This window comes from Typopeltis vanoorti, chromosome 4 (genome assembly GCF_054136105.1).
Source record: "Typopeltis vanoorti isolate ZY-2024b chromosome 4, IOZ_Tvanoo_1.0, whole genome shotgun sequence".
NCBI classification, from domain to species: domain Eukaryota; kingdom Metazoa; phylum Arthropoda; class Arachnida; order Uropygi; family Thelyphonidae; genus Typopeltis; species Typopeltis vanoorti.
This window is the reverse complement of record NC_143552.1, coordinates 42,481,235-42,507,942: the sequence shown is the minus strand read 5'-3', so window position 1 is coordinate 42,507,942 and position 26,708 is coordinate 42,481,235. Positions and strand designations below refer to the sequence as shown.

Below are 26,708 nucleotides of genomic sequence, written 5' to 3'. Positions count from 1 at the left end.
TCGAACGAGGAAGTCATCAAGACTGTCAATGACTAATTTGCACAATTTGACAAATGCTACTTTTTAGATGGAATGAAAAAATTGGAAACTGGCTGGACCAAATATGTAGACCTCGATAGAAACTATGTTGAGAAATAAAGGTGATTTTTTCCAAAAAAAAATGTGTTTAACTTTTTTTTACAAACTTTTCAAACATCCCTCGTAAGTTGAATGAAAAACTGGAGCGGGTTCTTTAATCCAAAACGCATAAAATTGTAATAAATAATTCCAAAAAATCCACTTGACCAAGGCAAACTTTACTTCGCCTTGGTTTTATATAAAATATCACATTTCATTAAATAACAAATCTAACAAAGCCTAATGATTTCGTTCACGTATATTCGTTCTATTTCACATTGTTTTAACACGGAACTATATAATAGGAATAGTTGTGGTTCCGTTTATTTTGGAGATTACGCTAGAAATTTAAACAACTTAACCCTGCATGATGACAACAGAAAACCATAATAACCTTATCTCTGTCAAATTTTAATAATTCACTTCAGTTCAATTTTAAATAGATTTAATTTTTTTTAAACAATTAATGTATAAACTTACTGAAGAGACAAAATGTTGATAAAAAAATAAATAACTTGACTGAAATGCACTGAGGCTAAACACAATTTAGCCCTTCTCTGCTTCAAAAACTATAAGCAGCTACTGATCAGAACTTTTCCGTTTTGAAACAAAGTGTTTCAGAGGTTATTGGACTTTTGCCACTAGTGCATTCGTCCATTTAGATGGAAAAGAACGATTAGTCAACTCATACAACTGTCTTTCATTCCTCGACACTTCCCCTATACGTATTGCAACACTGGACCCAGAAACAGTCGTTAGCAATTTGTGCTGCAGCTTCTGGTACAAACTGCTGTTATATTAATAGGATCAACTAGAGGCGTGTTATCCTATGGACGCAGTGAGCGCTTACAGAAACCCCCTCATTTGTAGGGGAACCAATTTTAGTTCTTTAATATACTCAAATTGTTGCCAATAAAATATGATTTAATTAAGCTGCATGAAAATCCTATTATTTTTATTGAATTAATATAAATCACGTGGTCTATTTGTCACCAGTGCGCAAGGCTTTCGAATATCACAATGCTGTGCTGTGACGACTCAGCTATATTTCTTCGGACTAATTTAGATGTCGGCTGTGTCCCGACGAGGACTTCCCCTGACCTGGTTGTCTTCGCGATGAATGAGCAATACAAATGAAGTATTTTTTCGACAAGTCACTGTTAGTGAAGAATTCCGCTTTCTTTCGTACAAATGACAGCTGCAGGTGTATTAAGGACAAAATAAAAATTAACTGGCGAGTACTTCTGTAAGAAAATGTATACTTAAAAAAAGGCTGACAAGTTTATACTCTTTATTGCAGTTGTTTATGAAAGTGAGCGATTTCTCGTGCATTTAAAACTTTTAAACTCAAGTGTGACGAATTTAAGCTGATAATCTTAACAAATGTGAATATATATTAAAAAGGAATTGTCCAATATGATTATGCTTAATGAAATAAACTGTATAAAGTTTCATCAGTCTGCTACTATTTGTTACTTAAAGTTTCGAAAAAAAAAAAAAGATAATATGGATTAGTTGAGAGTCAAGTTTTCATCCCAGATATGCTTCCTATTTGTCGCGTCCAGCTGATGACCCATAATGAACTCTGCATTCTGTTCGTCTGCTGTAATTTTCCTGGTTTGGCCTTACAAACCGGAATAAAGCTTGTACATCACGCTCATCTAGTGTGTGCTCCGCCTACAGCTGGTCTTCGATGATGACATCTTTCCCCCCCCCCCCCTCCAGGCTTTTAAACATCTTTGAAACAGTTCCTTATGACACGTTAGCTATCTCGATAGAGTTTGTCGCATGAACACCAACAATTACACCTTGATCAAGCACACTGCGGTTTGTTGCTAATGTTCATAATACACTTTTCTTTTTTTCCTCTATAATATATATTTCCCTTATCAAACTGGTCACTGATAATGTACTCTTATGTGCTGGCTGTTATCTGTGTAGGGAAAATAAGAATAATTCAGCATTCTATCGTCTTAATTCGAATTAAACATTTAAATCAGGCAATTAACGAAGCTGGACATTACCAAGCAGGAGCTCTACTTTCTGTGTAAGATTGTTGGTCCATCCTGTATTTGGAGAATTTTACTTACGAAAGAGGGAAAAACATTGTCACTCTTGTGTGAGAGACTAGCTTGTCCTCACATGAACAGTCTTTGCAACTGTTCCTAGCGTCTCAAACGAGATTCAAAATTGGCGCATTTCCTGCGTAAGAACAAAGTCTGAAACTTAGCTTAACCTATCTACTCTTAACACCCTGTGGGTGTCACACTTAGACCTGGCTATCATCCTCCCTTTATTTTTAACATTAAGCCATCTGCTGTGGTACAATTAAATAGATTCTGAAATTACTAAGAAATGCTACCTTGCTTTAAATCTTCAACTATAGAGGTATGAGTTTTTACCACGTTGTGCGTCTTCTGCATGTTATATATCCCAATCTGTTCGATAGTTCTGATGTGACATTTGTCTTCTCCTAATGTGAGCTCTTATTTGTTTGAAATATTAGAAACCAAACTCACATGAATGATTACTCGAAATCTTGATCTGTTGGAAATAGGCAGAAAGTCTTAAACCGATAACGAGACATGCTAATTATTTGTTGCATCTTTAATATTATGTGATAGGGATACAGTCCGCTTATATGAGCTGGGAGATCTGATTTTATTTATAATCCCTTTTCAGTTGACTTTTCGACAAACTACTGAAAACTGCTTGAGTTAAATATTATTAGAGCCTTTCCAATTGTATAGAGCCCCCCCCCCTCCCTCTTCCCCCAGAAGATGAAATTCGAGCATAAAGTCTTGAAATTACTCCTATGCATTTAGGGTGAATGATGGCGTGATGTTGTACGCTGATAAACATGAATGTATATATTTTTCTTTCTTTTCCGGTAGTATAAATGTGGAATATCGTTGGACACATGGACCATGTAGTCAAATAAACACATACATCAATATACCTTAAATTTGAGTATTAATTTGAGACGACTACAAACTCTTGTCTCTTGTAGAAATAAAACATTGTGAGATCTGATACACACACACACAAAGGCGGAATTTCTTTTATTTCAAATGTTACTTTTCCCATGAAATTAAAATATTAAAAAATAAAGAAAACTTATCTCTTAGCATTAAATATCACAGATTTGCCGACAAATCGGATTGATCAATATTCCTCTTCCTCCATAACCGCTACTTGTTATGACCGTATACTACCTTGCACAAAGATGCTGATTCCGCAGTATGTCTGGTATTCCTGATATGAATAGCTCCAGGGGCTTGGTTCATCGGATCCTGGCTGTAATTCCGCTGATCTCCTTAAAATCTGCACAAACTCGAGTGGTATCCGTCAATATCATTATTATTATTATTACGTGACACCTCCAAGGAGTCCAAAGACTCCTTGGATGTGTCAAGGAGTTTATCATCATCACCAACACTATCTACTGCCAACCACCAGTATTTATTGTCTGTAAATTGCGTGTGTTCTCAAGATCGATTTGTCTGTATGCGGGATGAACAACCCGAGTTCCGGGAGAAAACCCTGCTACCTCCGTATGATATTCGCTAACTCACCTTCAACTGGAAGAAAAAAAAAAAAAAAACTACGTAAAGGTCCCTCTCGTCTCGACAAGAATCGATCGAATTTAAATAACTTCAACTTCGTATCTACTTTAGAGAACTAACATATCAATAATTTACAGCATAAACTATAGTATGTGACTTGAAAAGAAATATCGATAAATTTTTCCTTTATATGAAATCCTTTGTCATTTAAAGGATTAGTAATACTATATGCATATACTGAATTTGCAATTATGCAATTTGTTTATACACATGTGAAAAGGTTCACATTTTTTTAGATGTGGACTAAGGCCACAATATGATTTAAAATTATTGTATTTGGTGATAAAAAGTAAAATTTTATCTGGCATTCCATTCATTCACTATTAAAAGTAGTAACCAATGATGAAACTGTTTTCTTAATAATACATCTCAATATCGGTGTTTAAGTATAAAGATTCGCAACTTAGCGCCTCCGTAGCGCAATTGGAAGAACGACGGTACATTGCGCCCTTCGATTGGAATAGGCCTATGTTCGATTCTCGTCGCGACGGGAGGAATCTTTATCTGGACGATTTCAATCGAAGGTGAGTTAGCCGATTTCCTACGGAGGTAGCAGGGTTTTTTCTCCCGGAAACTCAGGTTTTTCATCCCGCATACAGACATATCGGCCCTTCAGAACACACGCAAATTCACAGACAAAAAATACTAGCTGTGGTAGTGGCGGAGGTGGGCGGTAGATGGCGTTGATGGAGATGATTCGTAGTAGAGGTTCGGTGTAGTGGTTGAGACAGTTGTAGGTGTCCTCCCGCGATGAGTCTTCGGACTCCTTGGAGGTGTCACGAATAATAAGAATAAGAACTTATAGCATTAAGGTTTGAAATGTCAACAGTGATGAAATCTCGCAGATTCCCGATTCCAGTAGCACTGAATTAACTATCTTGTAACAGAATCTGATAAGATGACAGTCGTGTGCATAGGAGAAACGGGGAAAACAAGGAAGTGTGTGCAGTTCAGTGAATGTTAACTATGTCAACTGATGATAATCGAAATGCCGATTAGAAAGTGGGGAGGGAAGAGATGTGAATCGTTTTATTTTTCAATCACAAGAATCTTTCAGATTATATAAAATAATAATAAAAGAGAGACCAGAAATGAACAAGTACTTTCAACAGTCAACATGGGCATTGATATGTCAGTAATTGACTTAGTTCCACACACTGTCGGTGCCAGGTTATTTTGCGCCCTAGGCAAAGTTTACAAGTGAGTCCCCTTACTTCACAAGTGCGCCCCTTATTTCATAAACTAAAATGTTTCTAGTTGACATTAAACAAAACAAAATTGTCTTTCAGGTTAAATTAATAGGTAAATTAATAGGGCTTTTTTCTTTTCTTTTTTTAATTAATTTGAAAATTCTCTGTTATAATTCATTTACAAAAAAAAAAAAAAAAAAAAGTTATAAAATACCGAAATTTAATATTTTAAAATGTTAACGTTTTAAAATATTTATCTTAACTGAATTTTAAATAGCGGTAATTTCAAATCATTTAGGTAAGGAACAAAAAAGAACCAAGAGTTAAATAATAAAATAGTGTGATGTGTGAGGGATAAGGAAAAAGAATCGATGCCTAAATCATGTATCACTATTTAATTTTGATATTTTAGTAAAGTATGAATAAAGCATAGCTTGAAGTTTTGCGCCCCCTTCGTGGCTTGCACCCTAGGCGGTTGCCTAGTTTACCAAAATGGTAGCGCCGGCTCTGGTTCCACAGCTCTCGTAACTTCATAGCTTACAATATTGAAAATTTTAATTTAAATCATTAGATTACTGAGAGATCAATTATGCGTTTAACAAGAGGTCACTTATTTATAACACTTGACTTAGTGGAAAATCTGTGCGGTGTTGTTAGCCTTGACTCAAAATAACAGCATTCTTCCAATATGAATCATAACATAACTTGTGTACTATACTTCCATACTTCCATAAAATATAAAATTATTTCCTGGTACTGATAAGCTTAAGGTTGTAGACTTTCCAGAAAATAAAACCGGAAATTGCGAAGCATGTTTGAAAGCAAAAAACTTTATTTTTAATATACTTCATAACGTAAATTCCTTATTGTACAAAATATCTGCTTCTTGCGTATTAATCAAATTAAGAGCTGAATATATTAAAAATTATATTATAGGCTGATCATCAGTATTGTGCATTGATATTACGTGCAGTGGACCTTCTGCGATCAATTCTAGATTGCAGAGATGCCAGTGTAACATAATAAAATAATCATAAAGAATACTGTATTTCATTTACAAAGGAACGTCATGCGCGAGCGCGCATAACACACACCTTCCCCCCAGTTGTTTTACTCCTTGTTTGGAAGCATCATCCAAAGACCTATTTAATTGGTAGTGGCTCCCATTAAGCGTTGCAAATGTATTTATGTTTATATGTGCTTGTGTTCTTGGACCAGTTGGTTTCACGCAAAGAAAAAGTATTCGCCTAAGATCGACTAATTCAGCCTTCAAAGTTCCCTAAGAATATTAAAACGAAATGAGAGAAAAGTAGTTGATTTTACTATACTAATAATAGTCGCAGTCGCCAACTAAAGTGAACAAATTTTGATATATTTAATTTTTTTTTAAAAAAAACAGAACATACCCCAGTGTTTTCTTTTTGAAGTGAAAGGATCTGGGTTTACCATGGCCCCCACAAGGGGAGAATGACAGGGCCCTAGCCTGGGGGGGGGCATCTTGTTGGGTCGGCCGGTTAAGTGAGACTAACAAAAGACAAAAAGAAACTTTATAAAATATGAATGAATATGTGCCGAGAGGGACTACTAGCTTTTGCAATCGTTTCCAACCCATTATCCATCTTTTCAGACTTATGGTTACTCTTCTGAACTTCCCATTCGAAAGGATTTACTTTAGTTTTCGGTTTTCCTCAATTTTGCGAAATCGATTAACTACTGTAGAACCTGAACAAGATTTCAAAATTTTTGTAATTTATCCAGTGTTGGATTTCATTATGAATGATTTTTAAAAAAAAGGTTTGAAGCAGCAGATAATATATGTGAATTATTCTCGTCTATTTTAAATTTCCACAACTTGGACGATGGTCAACTTATCGCAAGAGCAGCAAAACTTGTGAATATGTATGAAAAAGATCTGTCAGAAGAGTTACTGAATGAAATTCTTCACCTTAAATGTATTCATATGATAGTTTTTGGCACAGAAATAAGTCCGGTGAGACTTCTGAACGTAATTTATGACAAAAACTTGCAAGATATATTTGCCAATATTTGCCTCGCCATTAAACTATTTTGCACAATACCGGTTACCGTTTCTTCAGCTGAGAGATCATTCAGCAGACTGACCAATTAATTGAAAACATGGCAAAGTAGCCATGAACGACTTAATCGCCTAGCAATTTTGTGCATCGAAAATGATTTGGCTAAGCGAGTTGATTTTAGTGACATTGTTGATAAATTTGCGTCCACAAAAAGCTAGAAAATATACTTTGAAGTAATTTTGAATATTATTATTAGTTTGTATTATGTAGATGTTGGTAGTTTTTTAAATAAATATTACTTTTGTGTTATCATTTAAACTAATTGATAAGTTTAAATCAATTAGTTTAGACTGTAGACTGTTTAGCAATGCTTTGTCCTTAACCTGAGCGACATGTAGGGGGTCTGCCAAAAATCCTGGCCTTGGGGCCATGGGGTTCACGTTAACAAAACTATGAAAACATTAGTTGTAGATACGCTCTTTAAAAGGAAGGGTGTCATCATTATCAATGCCGAGCATAGGGCAAAGAGCGCTATTTTGCACAAAACAACAATGAAAAAAATCAAGCAGGCATACATGGTTTCAGGGTACAACAGTATAGAAATGATAAAATCATTCTTCGGTCACTGAGGATCTAATCTGAATTTTAAGTTAGGTAAGACATTAATCTGCTTAAACCAATTCCGCTATGTCAGAAATAATAACAGATAAATACTACATAATGCAGATTTTATCTATTTTATTGTCGATATGGGAGTGCCTGGTGACGTTACTTTTTGCTCCATTTATACGTATCTAGTGAAAGAATCTGACTTTCATTAGTAAGATATAAAACTTTCGGTTTAAAAAGCGACAACTAATAACTGTGCGAAAACTGTACGGTTAAAAGTTTGACTAATTTTGTTTGTAACATAACTTAGTAATAGATGAGGTTAATATAATAAAATCATTTTTGGTTTCGAAATATGATTTTTAAATTTGACTTATGTTAACTAGCAATTGTTCATTTATATATTTAGCAGACTTCGTTAAGACCACTAACTAATTTTCGTGAAAATGAAAAGCGTTGCGATGCCTAATTAAAATCTGTTTCTAAATTTGGGGAAGCGGTAATTACTGCGGAAAAATAAATGAATAAAACCATCATTCTTAAATTTTTACATTTATATGAAGATGTTTGGAATTTCCAATTGTTTAAAGATTAAACTGCTGGAACGTAGAGTATAAGACATAAAAAGCAATCTTTTGCACAAATCTGATGTCAGGAACCCAGTAGGCATTGCACTGTCAACCCCCCCCCCCTTTCTTTGACAACTATTCCACCCTCCTCAAAGAAAACGCATAATGGCTCGTCCCTAAAATTTCATACTAATTTTCGATTTTCCTCTGTCACATGCTAAAAGAAACACGAAAATATTTTTGTTTTAATCCTTTACCGAGAGCGCGAGTAGACAAAAATTTGCACAAAAGAAATAATTTATTTCGGACTTCCTAACGTAAAAAAATAGTATAGCGATCTCTGCCGCTGTTACAAAATAATAATTCCCCCCCCCCCATATGCGAATACACGGTTTATGGAAGAGCCTAGAAATCTGTAATTTTTTAAATGATTTATCCAAAAGGTGTCAATGAAATTAAAGTAATGTTCACCAATATATTGATAAAAAATAAAGAAAATAAAACGCTTGTGCCAAAAACCCAAATTTAAAATGATCTGTTTCCGTAAACTATTCTTTTTCTTTTCGTGTTGAAATGTGGTTCACAATAAGCCGTAATATGCTTGGAGTTATGAATCCATATATTCGGTATAGAAACTACAAAACTAGCATGTTTACTTATGACTAAGTTAAAGGACACAATATGTCACCATATTACTCCTACTTAAAATATGACTACTTACAACTAATTCGTATTAATACAAACTTTGTGCCAGATTATTATAAAATATTTCAGACAGAACACTTTCAAGATACAATTTAACTATCGGTGTTACTTACCCCTCTACACCACAATATATCTTCATGGCAACTTGTTTTCTGCGTGTGAGGCAACTGAAACACCTAGCACAGGACACCAGCTGGAAATACGCACGCGACTGTATGAAAGTAATCAACACGAAAACGCCCATAAAAAAATACACTTCTTGTTACCGATAGCAACAGAAGCGCGCGTGATTTGGATATCTTGCTCTAAGCGCCACCTCGTGATTCAGCTGTAATATATATTTTAAAAAAAATAATAAATAAATATATGAATCGTTAGCAGCATTTATTTTACATAGAAAAATCAATCTCGCTGTAAAAGCGAGATTGATACAAGCTGGTTAAAACTATTCTGAGAATATATCAAAAGGTAATATATTTCACAATCATCATTGACATGCTTATCAAGAAGTAAACGCAGTAATCTGTTTTCATAATTTTTTAAGGTATCATCGACCTCGTTTTTACTTTTGAAAGAAACTGGTCATCAAAGCAAGTCTGAGAATAAATCAAAATGGTAATATATTTCACAATCATCAATAGCGTGCTTATCAAGAAGTAAACACAATGATCTGTTTTAATCTTTTTTTTTTTTTTTTAGGCATAAGCTACCTTATGTACTTAGATAATTTAAGAAAAGAAGACAGAGAAGATGAAGAAGAAAAGGAACAATCAATCTTCGCATCAATCAATGTATATATATATATATATATATATATATATATATATATATATATATATATATATATATATATATATATATATATATATATATACATTGCTAATAATAAAAAGAAATGCCATAACACATTAAGATAGTTCCCATAATCACCAGGGTTAGTACTACTATCATGATATTTTCATTACAATCCCAATGTAGTTTGGCATACTGTTTAGCTGATGAGGATAATGGCATAATTAAAATCATTATTTCTACGAAATGATGGAAGAACTAGCCTGATATTATTTATACAATTGATAATATTGAACCATGATTTTTTTTTAAATCTAATTACAGCCTTCCATTTAAATTAATTATTGAAGACAACAATAAGGAAAACAAAAACCTACAACCAATTTTCTGGCTTGCTAAAACTATTTATTATTAAAAATTGTAAAAGCATATTCTTAAAACAGATTTGTAATTTAATGAGAATCTTATATTTGCATTGAATAAATGTAAGATTCTCATCAAATTACAAAAATCAAACAAATAAATTATTTTTAAATACTCTAAAAACATTATTTAAAGAAATTACACGTTAGGTTTGCTTTAAATTAAACAAAGAACAGCTGTACTTTGGCAGTCTTCTACTCTACTAAGGTACAGATTTTGAAAAACAGCATTATTAAACGTCATATAATAATTAACTAATTACAAGATTCTCAAAACATAAAGGATACTACAAATAAGATTATGTTTTTTTTTTTTTTTAAAACACCGATTACTAATTATTTCAACAGATTTATCTTTAAAAAAAGCTACATTCAAATAAAACTGCTTTATATTTATTTCCCAATTAATCACTCATAAAAAATACTCGCTCCATATATCGGTGATACTGGTACTATGCTCGGTGATAGCCAGGGCCGTAGTTATGCATATGTACAGTATTTGTCTTAAATAAGACAAATACTTGTCTTAGTTAATAAAATTTCAAATCACGAACATCTTTCTTTATAAACCAGATTAGAATATGACGTTCTTACAGTGACTGATAATACTGAAATGCTTAAAGGATTAGAATATAACTTTAAAAAAAATACGCATGGGCATCTCTTTCGGTCGGAAAAAAACTGATTTCGAATCGGTCAAGGATATCAGGAACTTTTAGAAGCTTTTTTTCAACAAAGGTTGTCGATACGAAATAATAGTATTAATTCCCCCCCCCCCTTAAAAATAGACAAGCCATCTAGAGAACACACACACACACACACACACACACACTCATGTGGAACAGAAGACACTGATATCTCGTGACTTTAGATTCTTTAACGATAACGCAAAATAACACAACCCAAATTTTATGATATGATAGACTGAATGTTGGTCGCATTCATATCACCTTTAAAAACATATACTTTTGTGATACATCAAATTAATTTTAGGGAATTATATAGAGATGAAACAGTAGATGACTAGTAAGATCAAAGATGACTAGTAAGAAACAGTAAGATCAAAGCCTATCCCACGCTGGAATTTTAAAAAGGCTGACTAGAATAAAAACGCAAATCAACTTGACAAATGTATTCGCTGGATATCTCCAATAAGGCAATAGTAATTTTCATCGATTTATAGGTGTAGTCCTGCTTGCTGCCAAGAAAAGTATTCCTATAGGTATTAGACATAACTATATACATGGTTTGAGCGAAGAATGTGAATTACTTTATAATGAATATCAGCATTATAAAGTAATTTATTATTTTGAACCCAAAACAGCAGACAAACTCCTAGAAAACTCGGATATATCCCGAAGGAAAAAATGAGTAAATACAGTTGAAGGTATACTTTACTCATTCCAGCCGTAAAGCTTGGAGCCTTCTTAGGAAACTAGGTGGTAGTACTCCTTTGATTAAAGAACAACCAAGAATCACCCCAGATAACTAGCTATACATATTGTTAATATATCACGTATCTCAATCAATAAAAAGCATACAAGATATATAAAGAGAAAATTAAAAGAATTTAGCAAGTCTTCACCTATAACTTCAAATTTTACACACCCTTTTACGCAGCAAGAAGTTGAAGCAGTCTCAAAGGAATTAAAGCCAGGTAAGGCTCCTGGTTTTGATAACATACATTCAGAATTTTTGATTAATCTGGGAAGAAATGCAAGATTATGGTTAACAAAGTTCTATACTGACATTCTTACAACTGGTAAACTTCCCACCATTTTTAAAAAAAAGCAAAAATACTTTCAATTTTAAAGCCTGGTAAGCCAAATCATAAACCGAAAAGTTACCGACCTATTACTCTCCTCAGTTGTTGTTATAAACTCTTTGAAAGACTTATTTATAATAGAATAAGCTTCACAATTTTTAAAAATGTCCCAATAGAACAAGCTGGCTTCAGACCAAATCGTGGGTGTTGTGACCAGGTTCTCTCTTTGGTAACTCACATAGAAGCTTGGTTTTCAAAAAGGTTTAAAAACATCGGTAGCATTTATTGATTTGTCAACAGCCTTCGACACCGTTTGGAGACAAGGCCTTCTATATAAATTATATAAAATTATCCCATGTAAAACAATAATCCATATTATTAACAATATGCTAAGAGATAGAAGATTTATAGTGACTATAGGTAATAAAACTAGCAGCGAAAGGAAGTTAAATAATGGACTGCCATAGGGATCTGTTTTATTTCCGTTATTATTCAATCTGTATATATCTGATCTTCCCGTCACTACACCAAGGAAATTTTGTTATGCCGACGATATAGCAATAACTACACAGCATAAATGCATAAGTCGTACAGAAGAAATTCTAAAAGCTGACTTAACTATTCTGGATGAATATTTTAAAAGATGGAGACTCTGTTTAAATAGGAGCAAATCGGTAATATCTTGTTTTCATCTAAATAATAAGTTGGCAAATGTGAAACTAAAAATTGAATTGAACAACACTATACTTCCATATAATATATTCCCTAAGTACTTGGGAGTCACACTTGACCGTTCTCTCACTTTCCAGCAACATCTTTCAAACTTGACGTATTTAAATTAAGGACACATAATAATATCCTACAGAGACTCTACTCTTCGGACAACAGCCCTTGCTTTGGTATTCTCAAGTGCTGAATATTGTGCTTCTGGGTGGCTAAATAGCCCTCACAAAAGGATTATCAATTCTCAATTGAACAATACCTTAAGATTAATTACAGGCTCTATTAGATCAACCCCAACATATTGGTTACCTCTTTTAGCAGGCATTATTCCTACAGAACTACGTAGATTGAATTCTTTAGTCCGTGAATTCCAAAAAAATGCTGGTAATCCGAACCTGCCTATTCATCAGGATCTCCCAACTCTTAACGTCAATACATTGAAATCTCGTCATCCATCACTACGAGCAGCAGAAGAACTAGTGCTAAATAATTTTAATCCTTTATCAAAGTGGGAAGAAACATGGAAGGAAAATACGAAAGAATATCTTTAAAGGTGATCAAATCATCACAGGATCAGATCTACCTCGCAAAACATGGACGGTACTAAATAGAATTCGGACAAATCATGGCCTATGTGGAGATACTCTCTCTATAAATGGAACAGACAAACATTTCCAGAATGTGACTGTGGTGCTCCATGACAGACTATGCAACATATTGTAACAGAATGCATCTTCCGTGCTTATCAGAATGAACGGAATGACTTTTTACAAGCGGCTCCTGAAGCTGTGACCTGGATTATGAACTTAGGTCTGAATTTATAATGATATATATGTTTCTTTTCTTTATTATAACATATTAAGACTTTTAACGTCTTATTTTAATTTTCCAACTTCTTGGATTAGATCTGTGTTTTCCTTCAAAGTTTTAACTTAAAATATTTTAAATTCTTCAATTCTGTTAATATATAATGACATCATGATTCTCTTTTTTAACATCATGTTTTTTTCCATGAGCTATGTATGTATGTATGTATGTAGTAGATGACTCGGCAGTGAGAAACTGGTAGAGGATTGAGTTAAATTGAATGAAATTCTTATTTTCAAATCGAATAAACAGAAATGTGCACAGAAACAAACTACTTATTATGTTGATGCTCGCACGGTAGGGCGAACACAAATGATGTGTGCAGTAGTGTTAAACTTATATTCATTTATTTTATATCAACCCCACATACGAGATGTCTCAAGACCTACTACATGAGAGTGCCGTGTCAGAGCAAGTAATCAGAGAGAGGAAAGGTATCTGTTTGCGTGTGTCTTGAAGAATTGCATGTTGTATGTGTTGGCAAAGAGAACTGTTCAAAAAGGACAGAGATGTAAATTGAATGAAGAGAGGTGATGAGAAGTTCGTTCGATGAATTCGGAGTCAGTAGTATAGCTAGATTTTTGACCTCCTTGGCAATTCGTAGCGTAGCGCCTTTTTATTTAGTGTGACAATTTAAATAATTGGTAAAAGAATCTGTCACTGGCATCCTTTTGAAACCGAGCCCTTGACCACTGCCTTAGTACCATAGTGTTCCTAAACCAATATCTGGAGCTGAACGGTGTATAGAGGTTGATTAGCAGTTTCCAGATGTTTCTAACTTTGTGGGGGGGGGGGGGGGGAGAGGAGAGTTATAAAGTGTTAGGAGTTGAGCAGGAGAGAAATAATGTTTAGAAAAAAAAAAGAAGATCGAGTTTTTTTTTTTTTTTTTTTTGATGCTGAAGAGACAATGGACGTGATCTGTTTATGCTAGGATAAGATAGATTAAATGTCAGCCCAGGAACGGGGGAGGTTATTAAACAAAAGAGGACGAGTGAGGCATGATCTTTCTTCAAGTAAGAAAGTACTGTCATCAGCTTTGCTGATGACAGTACATTCCATTTAATCATTGATGGTATGAGAAAAAAATGCTGGTGAAAGCACAGTATTTTCAATCAACATTAGAATGTTCTATACTCCAGCATTGATGAAAAATTCAATGAGAGAGAACCACTCGCCATCACATGCGATGAACAGAGAGGTAGCTTCATTCCACTCACCAAGGATAAGAGGGAGAAGATGGTAGCTTAAAAAGAGGGCCACAATGCTGGACTTGATCAGATGCTTTGGAAATATCAAGAGCAAGCACATCGATTTTCCAAATCTATCTATGGCCTATATCCAAGGATAGATAAGGTCAGTGAAGCCTACTGTATTTGTTGATGACCTTCTCCATAACTTTTGCGAGAATTAAAGTGAAGCGATGGGACGATACGTTTGATGGCGACTTTTATCCTTCTTTCCTTACTGTTGCTCAGATTACTGATGCTTGTTTCCATACTGTTGCTCAGATGCCAAATGAGAATGATAGCTTGTAAAACAATAAAATGGGTGCTCATTCTGGAACAAAAGCTCTTAGTACAGTTGGAGAGATAGGCCGTTGGACTTATTTTTAGGCGGCTATCGTGTATTAATATTAATAGTCAATAGCCTTGTCTGGTATTAATACGCAATAGCCTACATCCTTATTAGTATCAAGAACTTTTCTATCGAAAGATCAGAGAAGACATGGTGATAGTGGAATAGGGAGAGATTTGTCTAGGTCGTCTAATAAGAGTTGGAGAAGATTGATACAGGCTGCCTTATCATTTGCTTAGTGCATCTAGGCCTTGCAAAGTCAGCCAAATTTTTCAGATTTTTTTTTTTAAATTTTTATTGCAGCTGTTACAGGCTGTAGTGTAAGCTGAGTTTCATGTTCGAGTGTTGGGATAATTTATAAAGTAGGGGCACAATTATTGGCTAGTTGATTGGGAAGCCTCACAAATTGTTACAAACACGTTTGGTCTCGTGTATTAGCTCGCGGTTCAAGGGTTCAGCAGGCCGCGAGCCTGCTGAATAGTTCATGGCTCCCTAGTTCAATATTAATATCTGAACAGCATGCCTAGTAAGGTATCTACTCTTTCCCACACTGCATAAAAGAACAAGGAAGAGAGAAATCAGAGACCCTAATCTAGAGACGAATCATGGCAATAGCCACTTCACTTCTCTAATAAGCAGGATGGTTGTGTTTCAGTGCGTGACGAAAATCATCTGCCATTCAGAGGTGTGAGTTGCACAAAGCTCTACACAGCAAATAGGAATGAAAGGTATATCATTTGAAAGAGAACTGCAAAAAGGTTTGAAACCTAATGGAATACAATTAAGTTATGGTATGGTTGATTTTTCTTTTAAATTACTGAAATTATCCGTTCTGTGGAATGGAATGTAGATATAAAAGTTGTTTATTTCGTCTATTGTTCTCGTTTGTTCTCTGTTATTTCGTAGCTGTCCTCTCTTTGCGGACAGATAAGTTTAATCTGTACCAAACAACTCCATCATAGCAGAACAGATCTCAACATAGTAATTAATTTTGGCTCTATTATGACTACTTCTATGAATAACAGAGTACACTTTTTATAACATTTGGCGTATAACATCTTCTTTGTATAACATCTTCTGAAACAGTTTAAGTTTTTAGAGACGGAAGTGGTTTTCTTAGAATCTTCATGTCATTAGTGGCTGATGCCGACTTGACACGTTGATTTCTGCACAAGTGCAGTCTGAACTTTTGCAGAGACAGGGTATTTTGAGCTTATCCATTACACTCTAGTATTGATGTCTCTACTCGTTTTTGTGACATAAGAAGGAATAACTAACGCGAAAAGAAAATCATTGAACATGATAAGAACAATTTTCATATCCTTTTATTCCTCATAAAAGGAAGAAACTCAGTCATCGCCTAAAAAGGATTATGCAAAATAAAAAATAAATAAATAAATTCATTGAAAGCTCGATGTTCGTGAGCAGCGAGGTACTTTCTGAAAAAGCAATTAATTATTCAAAATAATTAAATATAAATATAAATTTATATTAATATTAAATATTAAATATAAACTATATAGAGAACAATATGAGATTAAATATAAATCTAGACATGTCAATACATATATGTCTGTGAAAAATATTATATATGTATCATGAGTTTTTCTTTCATAACAAACATAATTAAAACCAGAAAACTGACTCAAGATTTGCAACAAGCTCACGAGCCACATTTAACAACTGCCGCTGCCATAATGAATCAAAACTTTTTGAAGCTATTATTCTAGTGAGATATACATTGTTTCTGTATTTTTTTTTAATATACATTTTTAGAATCATCATCATTTGTATTCCTCCATCAGTCTTTTCGCATATCCGCTAACGCCTTTTATTCCCAATGGGGGGGGGGAGGTTGGACGAGGCTTTTAGCTTCTAACTTTTTGGAGACTGGGGGAAAGTAAGTTCCCACCATTACGCAATCAGATATTGCTATCTCAAGATTATTACTAATTTTTTAAATGGCATTCAGTGAAGAAAGTACGGCAGGCCAATGCCGGCATCTCGCGGTCCCTAACCGTAACACAATATATTATTGTCTAAAATCGTGTGGATTTTATATTCGATTTTCTTGAATTTACGGAACAGAAAACCCGAGTTTCCTGAAGGGAAAACCTCTAGCACGCTTGACCGTGCTAGAGATCGAATATCTCCGAAATTGGCTGGAAGAAAATAATTAGAGAAAGTTCTTGTCGGCGACTAGAATCGAATTTACAACGTACACACAAAAAGTACTTCTCCAATTGCTAACTACTCAGCCAAATAGGTTGGTTTCTGTTTGCCACAACAGTGAAACAGCCACAATAAATGATATATTATATAACAATCCTCTAGTAGGTAAGATTTATATAAAAATATTTTAAAAATCTTAAATATTATAATGTTGAAATTTTCATTGAGTGCAGTAAAACATTTAATGACTTCCTTTTTAAGTATAGCTTTGTGTTGGCTAACAGTGCTGTTTTTCAGTTATAAGTAAAATGCTACTACTACGGTAACAACAACAACAATTGCTGTGCTACTACCACTACCACTACTACTACTACTACTACTACTAATAATAATAATAATAATAAAGAAATCAATGCTCATCTAGAATGAAAAGTAATGAGAATGAGAGTAAAAGTAATGAGAATGATGTCCCGCTATGGTCCCATGTTCTGTTGATTGCGTTGTTTCAAAGGTCAAGAGTGATTCCATTTTACCTGCGTAAACACAAGAAGCTCTTCGTAGCGTGTTTATAAACAGTTGTTAATTAAATGGCAAGCCGTTGACAGCAACCAATATATACAAGGAAAGGAAATTAATGTGTGTTTTGGAATTAAGTAAACAATTTACGTTAACCTGTTGATCAATGGAGATTTCTCACAATACGCAACGGTTCCCTAAGGGTGAAGGTTACGTAGGGGATCAATTCATAACGCCTTATAAATAACTGTTTCGTCACGTTACTACTACTACTACTACTACTACTACTAATAATAATAATAATAATAATAAATGATCATAACATAAATTATTTATTGTAATAAAGATTTAGATAAGTATATTTGAATAATTAAGCAGTTAAACATTTATAACAACACGCACTCTTATATTTATTTATTTCGTTTATTTTTTCAAAATCTAGCACTGAGTGCTGCGCACATGCTACATTTTATTACAATAATACTTTAAAGCTTATTTATTTATTTATTTACTTTATTTATTTTTATTTTGGTTAGGTTTCTGGCTATTGAAGTCTATCTACAGCTCCAGCAAAGGTTTGGTTCCTCTTGCCAGAGCCATAGTTGTAGAGGGTAAAATAGTTCCATTACATAAAAGTGGCTCCAAGACAAAAGTAGCAAATTACAAGACAAGTTGTATTGCAGGAATAGTCGTAAAAGTATTGGAAAAGTTGATTAAAGGTAAAGTCCAGGGATGGGTGGATAGGAATATGATACTCTATGGTGGGCAGCATAGCTTTGCAAAAGGTAGGTCTTGCCTTTAGCAATTTAAAATTCGCATTTAATAACAGAGAGCAGGTTCGTTTTCTTTGGAAAGTGATATGACTTATATGACATTTTGAAGATTCCATTAAGAGGCAAGATAAATAGATTATAATAAGAATAACAATGTTAACAAAATAAAATCTGCAGAGTTTTCTCGAACATGATATCAAGTTGGTGACCTTCTTGGTTGTATTTTTCAAAGCATAGTTCAGTTACATTACATATATTGTAATAAAAACTCAAGTTTCCGGGAGAAAAACTAGGGTTTTCTCGGAAACCAGTTGACCGAATGCTTGGAAAGGGCTTTGTTTATCTAGTCGGCAATTAGAATCGAACCTATCACAGTCTTTCGTCAGATAGTTTAGTATTGCAGAAACATAAACAGAAAATAAGTTTGCACAATTATGCATATGTACCTCAAAACATAATGGGAAGAACATTTCCGAGAATTTATTTTTTTTAAAGTTGCACTACAATGGCGTAGGTACGATTCCTCGCCTGCTCTGACCTGTCTATTCATCTATAGACACAAAGTGCACTATTTATATTAAGAGAGCCACGTGTTAGCTATCTGCATCAATCTCTGGATGCATATTCTAAAATGAAACTCATGCTCCCGATACATGTTATGTGAATATGAAATGTAGCATAACGTTTTGTTCATCAATTTGCTATAAAAATATGGGAAAAAACCAAAGCAGAATTTATTTTACTTCTTGTCACCTGTTGGATTAATCATAAGAGAGAGAGAGAGAGAGAGAGACATTTTGCAGAATGAATAGAAATGAACGGTTTGTCAAAGAAAGCAGACTTTGAAAAATCGTCAAAGTCTGCTTTCTTTGACACCTACTCATATTATTCGATATTTTTGACTCGATATTATTCGTCAGTGTGTGTGTTATATGTTGTATAAGTGTAGCGTCTAAGTTTGAATATAGTTAACAATAGATCAGTGACCGGAAAGGAATGCTGTTCTGAAGTTACAGTACTGTTATTAAGATTGGCCCAAGTTGCAGTGAACTCTGATTATTAAATAACGCGGTGTACAACTGTCACACAATATATCAGAGCTGAAAATGGACTCATAGAGAAATTTGTAAGTTAAATTTTTTTCTGTTATTGTGTGTATGTGTGTGTCTGTGTACTTTTTAAAATTTTTTTACATTGGGATGAGAGAAAGTGTCATAAACTGCCCGATCTCAATGCATGTGTATATTTAGAGTTAAGTTCTGGATGAAGCTCATATTTTATGGGCAGGGGCAGGGATATAACATGAAAAAACTGTAACGTACATTCAGAAAATAAAATAAAGTCGAAACCATCTCTTTTTTTTTTTTTTTTTTGATTCGGTAGGTATTTCGAATCCATAATTCTTACATCTTCCACTCAACAACCAAGACCTTGGATTGGTTTCTATAGATGGATCCTTTCTCATGACTTGAGGCTTAAGTGTGTTTCTACTTTGTTATGTGTGCATGTTAGTTTTTATAATGTACTCCCGATGATGTCTCTGTGAGTCATTGAACTGTCATTTAATTCATTGTTGTGTGCTATCTTTATTTCATTAAACCAGAAAATATAACAATACATCTTCAGATATAATAAGCGCCTTCTAATTTGTCGGGGACTCTAAGTGTAAAAACTGTAAGGGACAAATTTATTTGAACAGATCTTATACTAGCAAACTATATTGTTCAGAACAGTCTGTCCACAAGCCCTGCTTAATTTTAAAGTTAAAAAGTTAAAGTATAAAAGTTTTGTAGTTCACCTTGCACTGGGACATTAATAAAAATCAGAGCAGTCAATTCAAAATTTAACTTTTGAGTTGAATATGAGGAAATAAAGTGAAGGGAAATTTTTTATTTTATTTTATTGGGATGAGAGAAAGGAAGAGGGTATGAGTTACCACAGTAACTCATATCCTGTCATAAACTGCCCGATCTCAAAAGATGGGACAGTTTCTATAAGAGCAGAAACTATTTTTATGTCCAGAGTCATCAGTTCGAGTTACTGAAGGAGAGAGATGTATGGAGCAGTTTTTCCTTGTGAAATGTTCTGCTTGGATGGTAGAGGGTCTTTGCCGTTTTTGTGTGTGAGTGTAAGGTATAGATCAATACAGGCAAAAGAATGGCAGCAAGCGTTCTGGCATTTTGTCCAGAAAAGAAAGAAAGCCTGCACGTAGTCTAATTGAATTATACTTTGGGAGATGAATTTCATTGATCGGTGTGTAAGACCACAGCCCTGTTTACTGAAGACCTGAAACCACTTGAAAGAGTTCTATGTTTGATCTTAAGAGCTCAGTTTCGCGATTATTTTAAAAAAGAAATAAAAAATATAAAAATAAATAAAATCCTTAGCCCACCCGCAGCCTAGAATACGATAGCATTCTAAGTTTGCAATCTTTCGTGGGTGGGAGGGGCGCATAAAAGAAAAAAAAATAAAACATGTCACACTGATGTACTGTATTTTGTAATCCCTCATGCCTAGGATTAATATATATTACTCTGACACTACGGCTCCTAGCTAATATATATATATATATATATATATATATGTATATATATATATAGTTAAAATGTTTAAAATTTCCATATCAGTGTAATTCATACGTTATTTTGAAGAAAATGCATATTTTTTTCTGTTACAAAGATTTGCAAACCACGTGTATTTGAATATTATTATTATTTACTTTATTTTATTTTTGTTTTTCGGCGATGCAAGGAGTTGCCGGCACACACATTTCTTAAGGCCCACACCCCTCAAATGCTTCTATTACATTTGTGTCGCAACCACACCCTCTTTTCCATACCCATACCATGTTTGTCGTTATTGGATCTTGTTCCGGTGCAACCTACATATGTAGTGATAATAATACAAAGATAAGCGTTAACTGTCCCAATACATGTGCAGCAATACACAAAGGAAAAATTAACCCATACAACAAAAAAATCCTGAAGGTGAAAGTTAACTTGCAGAATTAAATATTCACAATTTATTGACGTTAAAGATTTTTGTTGAATTTATTGAATCCAATTTTTTTTTTTAATGATTTTCTTTAAATTTTAAATTTGATCAAAATTTTTCTTTCTTGTAGTTTTCAAAATAGCTTTGGCATATTTTTGTATCGATGCTCTCCTTCAGCACGAGTAATATTAAAATTTTAGTGTCGCTCCATCCAGACACTTTAACATAACAAGATTTTATTGTTACAGTATTAATATGTATTTAAATAATTATAATTTTTTAAAATGATTTGTACCTTTTGGGTTGCAGTTTTAAAATATTATAAACAAACTCAATAATTAAAATAGGTTGTGTTTTTATACAAATGAAAGAGTTATACACCTTTCGACTATTCTCGTATTTAATTTTCTATTCATATTTGAAATTTCTTTGAATAAGTCCCATACTATTCGTTATGCTATTTAAAGGTCTTCAAACCTTTGCTTTTTGTGAATGGATTTACTATAAAAATGAAAATAAAATAAAAAATAAAATAAACGAAGTGCACTTTGAATTTCCTAGGCAGGAGGACTTCTCTCTCTCTCTCTCTCTCTCTCTCTCTCTCACACACACACACACACACACCAAGCAGAACCACTTGCTATAGTTCATTCACTTACATATCTCCGGGAATTAGGACTCGACATCTCTCATCAAAAGACAGTAACAATTTACAGTGACAGCAGAAGCACTATAGACGGTTTAAAAAACCAGAACAACCATATAGCGGTAATAGAACAGACAAGAAATCTGGTTTGGAATCTCGCTCTAGAGAGATGGGAAATCAAGTTCTTTTTGTTAGTTTTTTTTTTTGGGGGGGGGGGGAGTGAAGGCGCTTACTTGGGTAGCAGGAAACGAGAGAGCTGATCAGCTGTCAAAAGAATCAAAACAAGTTACCAAAAGTACTCGAAATCTGCTATAAAAACACTTGCAGAAGAAAGAAGCCTTAACTTGCGGGGAGAAGAATGGAAAACATCAACAAACGGATCAACAACAAAGAATTCTTTCCTAGCATCAGAAACAGACTCTGACTGAAAAAAAACACGCGTGGTTTCCGTGGTTAACTCCCCAGGTTTAACCACGCTACTAGCTGGACACAGAATACTAAGACACTACCTACATAGATTCCATATCCTGGAATCCCCATCATGCAATTGTTGTCCGCACCTTCAACAGACTGTCAATCATATACTTTACGACTGTCAGCTACTGGACTCCATCCGGATGCCCCTAATACAACATGTCATCACTTCTGGAGACAAGTGGCCAGTGTCAAAAAAGAGACTTATCCATTACGCAGAAATTTGCCAATAAGGTCAACTTTCAGTCGTTGTAATATAACATAAATTACTGACATTATGTGAATTATGTTAGTGTAAATATATGTATATATAAAATATAAATATAAATATAAATATGGATGTCTTCCTCTTCGTTTTTCCCTCTTTCACCTTGCCGTGTCGAGGGTTTTCTATTCATTTAATCACAACCGTACACAAGGATAAGGTGGCTAGCCCTATGCCTCCCAGTGTATCCTATGTCTGTAGGAGCGTTTAGTTCTAAAGGCCGGTTTGCCTGTTTGCGGGATGAAAAACTCTCAGATAAACTGGCGAGAAAAACCCTGTCGCCACTCCTAAGACCACGCTATGTCTGAGAAAGATCCTAAGCTCCTCACGTCAGCGATGAGAATCTACCCCAGGACACTCCTTTCCCAAGCATATGGTTGCGAAGCGCATAGCTACTCGGCTAATCGCGCGGATATTAAATATGGATATAAAGATCGGAATACCTACATATATATGTAAAAATATAAATATGAATATTGACACAAGATACAAAAATATAAATATAAATGTTAATCAGTACTTGGAAGCCACATGTAATATATGCATTGCATGCAATGAAGTATGTAGGAATAAATTACCTCCCGGTAGGGTTACTATTGACACACACACACACACACACACACACACACACACACACACACACACACACACACACACACACACACACACACACACACACACACACACACACACACAGTGAGATGCCTGTGCAACCTTTGAAAATGCCTCTTGCATGCATAGCTCTAGGCAGCCCAAAGAAAGACCTTTATAGGTTCGATTCTATTCCTCGACTAGACGAACTTTCTTTACTTTTTTTTATCGTTTCGAACTTTGTCAATCTGTATCCTTCGAAAGTAGATTTTTTTTTCCTTCAAAAAAGACCGGAGCTTTTAAATGCGCACCTCAAAACAGTGAACCGTAAATTCTCACACTATCACAAACAATACTACTAGTATTATGGTTTAAGGCCAAGAGATGGCGGCAGTTGTCTGTCGTACTCTTTCTTTCTTTCCTGAAAGCTTTGATTCCAAACTGTTGGGGCTCACTGTCAATGAAGGCTTAAAGAATGGAGACTGCGTATTTATCCGTCTTCATAAACTTAGGTTCAAAGTTGCTCCTCTTCCTACTCTCGTTTGGCGAATAAAAGGAATTAGATTATTTATGACACACACACACACACACACACACACACACACACACACACACACACACACACACACACACACACACACACACACACACACACACACACAGAGTCACAAGGGTTCGGTTGAACTCGCTACAGTTCAAGCAAAGAATAGCGAGTCACTGAATGCATTTCTTGTAAGAATCATTAGGGCCAAAAATCCCACCTACAATTGTTCTGGTTAAATATCGGTCCGCAATTTTTCTTCGACAAGATGCAGCCTCCCACATTTCAAAAATTCAACCAGTTTAATGAAAAACTAGAGCATGTTGGCAATAGCGAAACGTTCCCAAAAGTCATTTCTTCTTCTTGGAGTCTCCGTAGCTCAGTCACTTTGAAGATACGTTTTGGTTGGAAAGACCTGGATTCGATTCCCTTCCAGGATGCGAAGAACCTTTATCAGAGCTTTTCAATTAAAGATGAGCTAGCTGGTCAGACATAATACACTGGCCTCATAGTCTTAATTACTTCGGCTATTAATGCAAAACAACCATAATCTTCTTCTTTCTCCTTCATAGACATCTCTGTAGACGTCGTTCTACCTATTTAGACCTAACTGAAGTACAGTTCTTTCTTTGTTGCAGATTCCCCTTACAATTTCCGCAAAACTGGAACAAAACGAAGGAGGAATATATAAAAGGGAGAAGAAAGAAAAATGCTACAGACATTGCGGATCATATCCTTAAACTGTCGTTTGATTACAGCCTTATTTTGAGTATCGTCTGATACTGTTTTAATTCTCAACCAAACCTCAAACCTCATTTTATTATTATTTTTTTTCAGATCATTTATTCTTCTTCGTTATTCGTTGACTGTTCAGCATTTATTAAATGATGACTATATTTTCAATACTCACCAAATACAGTATGAGCGATATTACTCCTGTTTTAATCATAACACTTCAGCCTTATCCAATTTCATTAACCTAATTGAATTGATCCTATGACCTGACATGTACCAAACTTATGAAGTTATTGATATAATGGATCTAGCATTTCAGCTGGAATCGCAATTAATAAAAAAAAATAATAATAAATAAATAAACTATGATTTTTAAAAAAAAAATATTTATTTATTTAAATTTAAGCTTGGGTATTACTCCTCTGGCAAAACAGATAAACCTGCAAAAAAAAAAAAAAAAAAAAGCTCGGAATTCACTCGTAATGCTCGGCTTAACTCGTAATATTGGGCTTCATAGCCTTGCTTCGGTAGTACACCAACCAGTATCAAAAAAAAAAAAAAAAAAAAAAAAAAGAAAAGAAAAGAAAACGATATAAACTTTGTGCATAGCATGTCCATCTAATTTTAAAAAAATTTAAAAAAAAATAGTTGTACAATTTCACTAAATGTGGTCATCGGTACATACCTAAATTGAGCGCGATCTGCACTACTCTGTATATTATTCATGACCCAGTTATATTATTTTCGTTGAAAAACTGGCATCTGCTTTGAAGGTGTGTTTCGCTATGAATGGTCACAGGCAATCGTAGTTAACGTCAGCAACAGGAAAGAGTACGTGTAGGGAAATTGATCATCAAAACAGGAAGCAATGGAAAAGAAGGAAATGACGTAAGGTAATTAATTGCAACAAGTGTCATCTCTCTCTCTCTCTCTCTCTCTCTCTCTCTCATTTATATTATGATCAACAAAACGTCACTGTTGTGTGTTAATGTCAATATTTAATGCTGATTATTTAGTGTATTTATTTTCCCCATATTTTCGAAACTAATCTGAATAAAAAAATAACATGATTGCTTTAAATGCAGGAAAATGAAAGAGATTAGGATTAACCAAACAAATTTCAGATTAAAGAAAAAATAGATGTCATTATATTAAATAATAAATGGATACATACTGCAAATGCGCCTACATTTATACGTATTGAATATCACTAATTTCCTAGCTAAAGAGTAAAGGTCGATGGAGAGAAGAGGAAAAAAAACACAGTGCCGATTAAACCGGAATACAGATGCCGAGAACAATTGAAGATACCTTCTTCTGCTAGTCTTTAATTATCGTGAAGAAATAGTTTTAATTTGGTGAGCGTTGTCATTTTATCAATGTTGCAGATGGGCAACTGGATGGAGAAGGAGGGGGAAACAGGGATGGTCAAAAGAGTATTAGCTTCATTATCACCCTAGGAAGGAAAAGTAGGACTTTGTAAAAACATAGTAAGGATATTTTTGTATTTATGTATCTTTATACAATTCAAAAGAAACATCCTATTAGTTTTCGTTAAACCCCAGTAATTGTTTTCCATCATAAAATGTATTATTTTACAAGTAACACAATTGATAATATTAAGAGACGAATATAGGTAAGTGATAGTTAGATATTAATCCTATCACTTTAGTGAGGAGTTGTGTTTGGAATTATGGCCGATGCATCTAAGCTTATGATACTAGTGTGTGTGTTCTTTATACAGTGTGATTGTTCAGCAGGGCGAAAAACTTGAGTTTTCCTGAGGAAAAAACGTTGACACCTCCATGTGAAACTGCCTATTTGGTGAGGAGGGAACAGCACGCTTCTAATATATAGGCATTACCAGCGAAAGCTGATAATAAAAATACGCCAGCGTGTAAAAATGTCATGAATATCCCCTATCAAATGTTTAATTAAGAATTTTCGATGTAAGTAATGTTTAATAAAAGGTATATAAATCCTAGGGATTCATTTTAAGAACTTA

The 26,708-nt window shown here is 34.2% G+C and overlaps 1 protein-coding gene across 3 annotated transcripts in view; it reads right to left on the bottom strand.

The window, feature by feature from the left end:
• LOC150107258 (N-acetyl-D-glucosamine kinase-like) overlaps positions 1-25,481 on the bottom strand; it is a 235,193-nt gene extending 209,712 nt beyond the window's left edge. For 2 of the 3 annotated variants that reach the window (XM_090391104.1, XM_090391107.1), the window contains exons 1-2: positions 25,389-25,481; positions 8,966-9,180 (exon numbers count right to left, since the gene is read on the bottom strand). In XM_090391104.1, coding sequence (XP_090247230.1) covers positions 8,966-9,096 — 131 coding nt within the window. In that variant the 5' untranslated portion in view covers positions 9,097-9,180; positions 25,389-25,481. The remainder of the gene's footprint in view (positions 1-8,965; positions 9,181-25,388) is intronic. The other variant, XM_090391105.1, reaches the window with a different exon arrangement.
• Between the last annotated feature and the right edge of the window lie 1,227 nt (positions 25,482-26,708).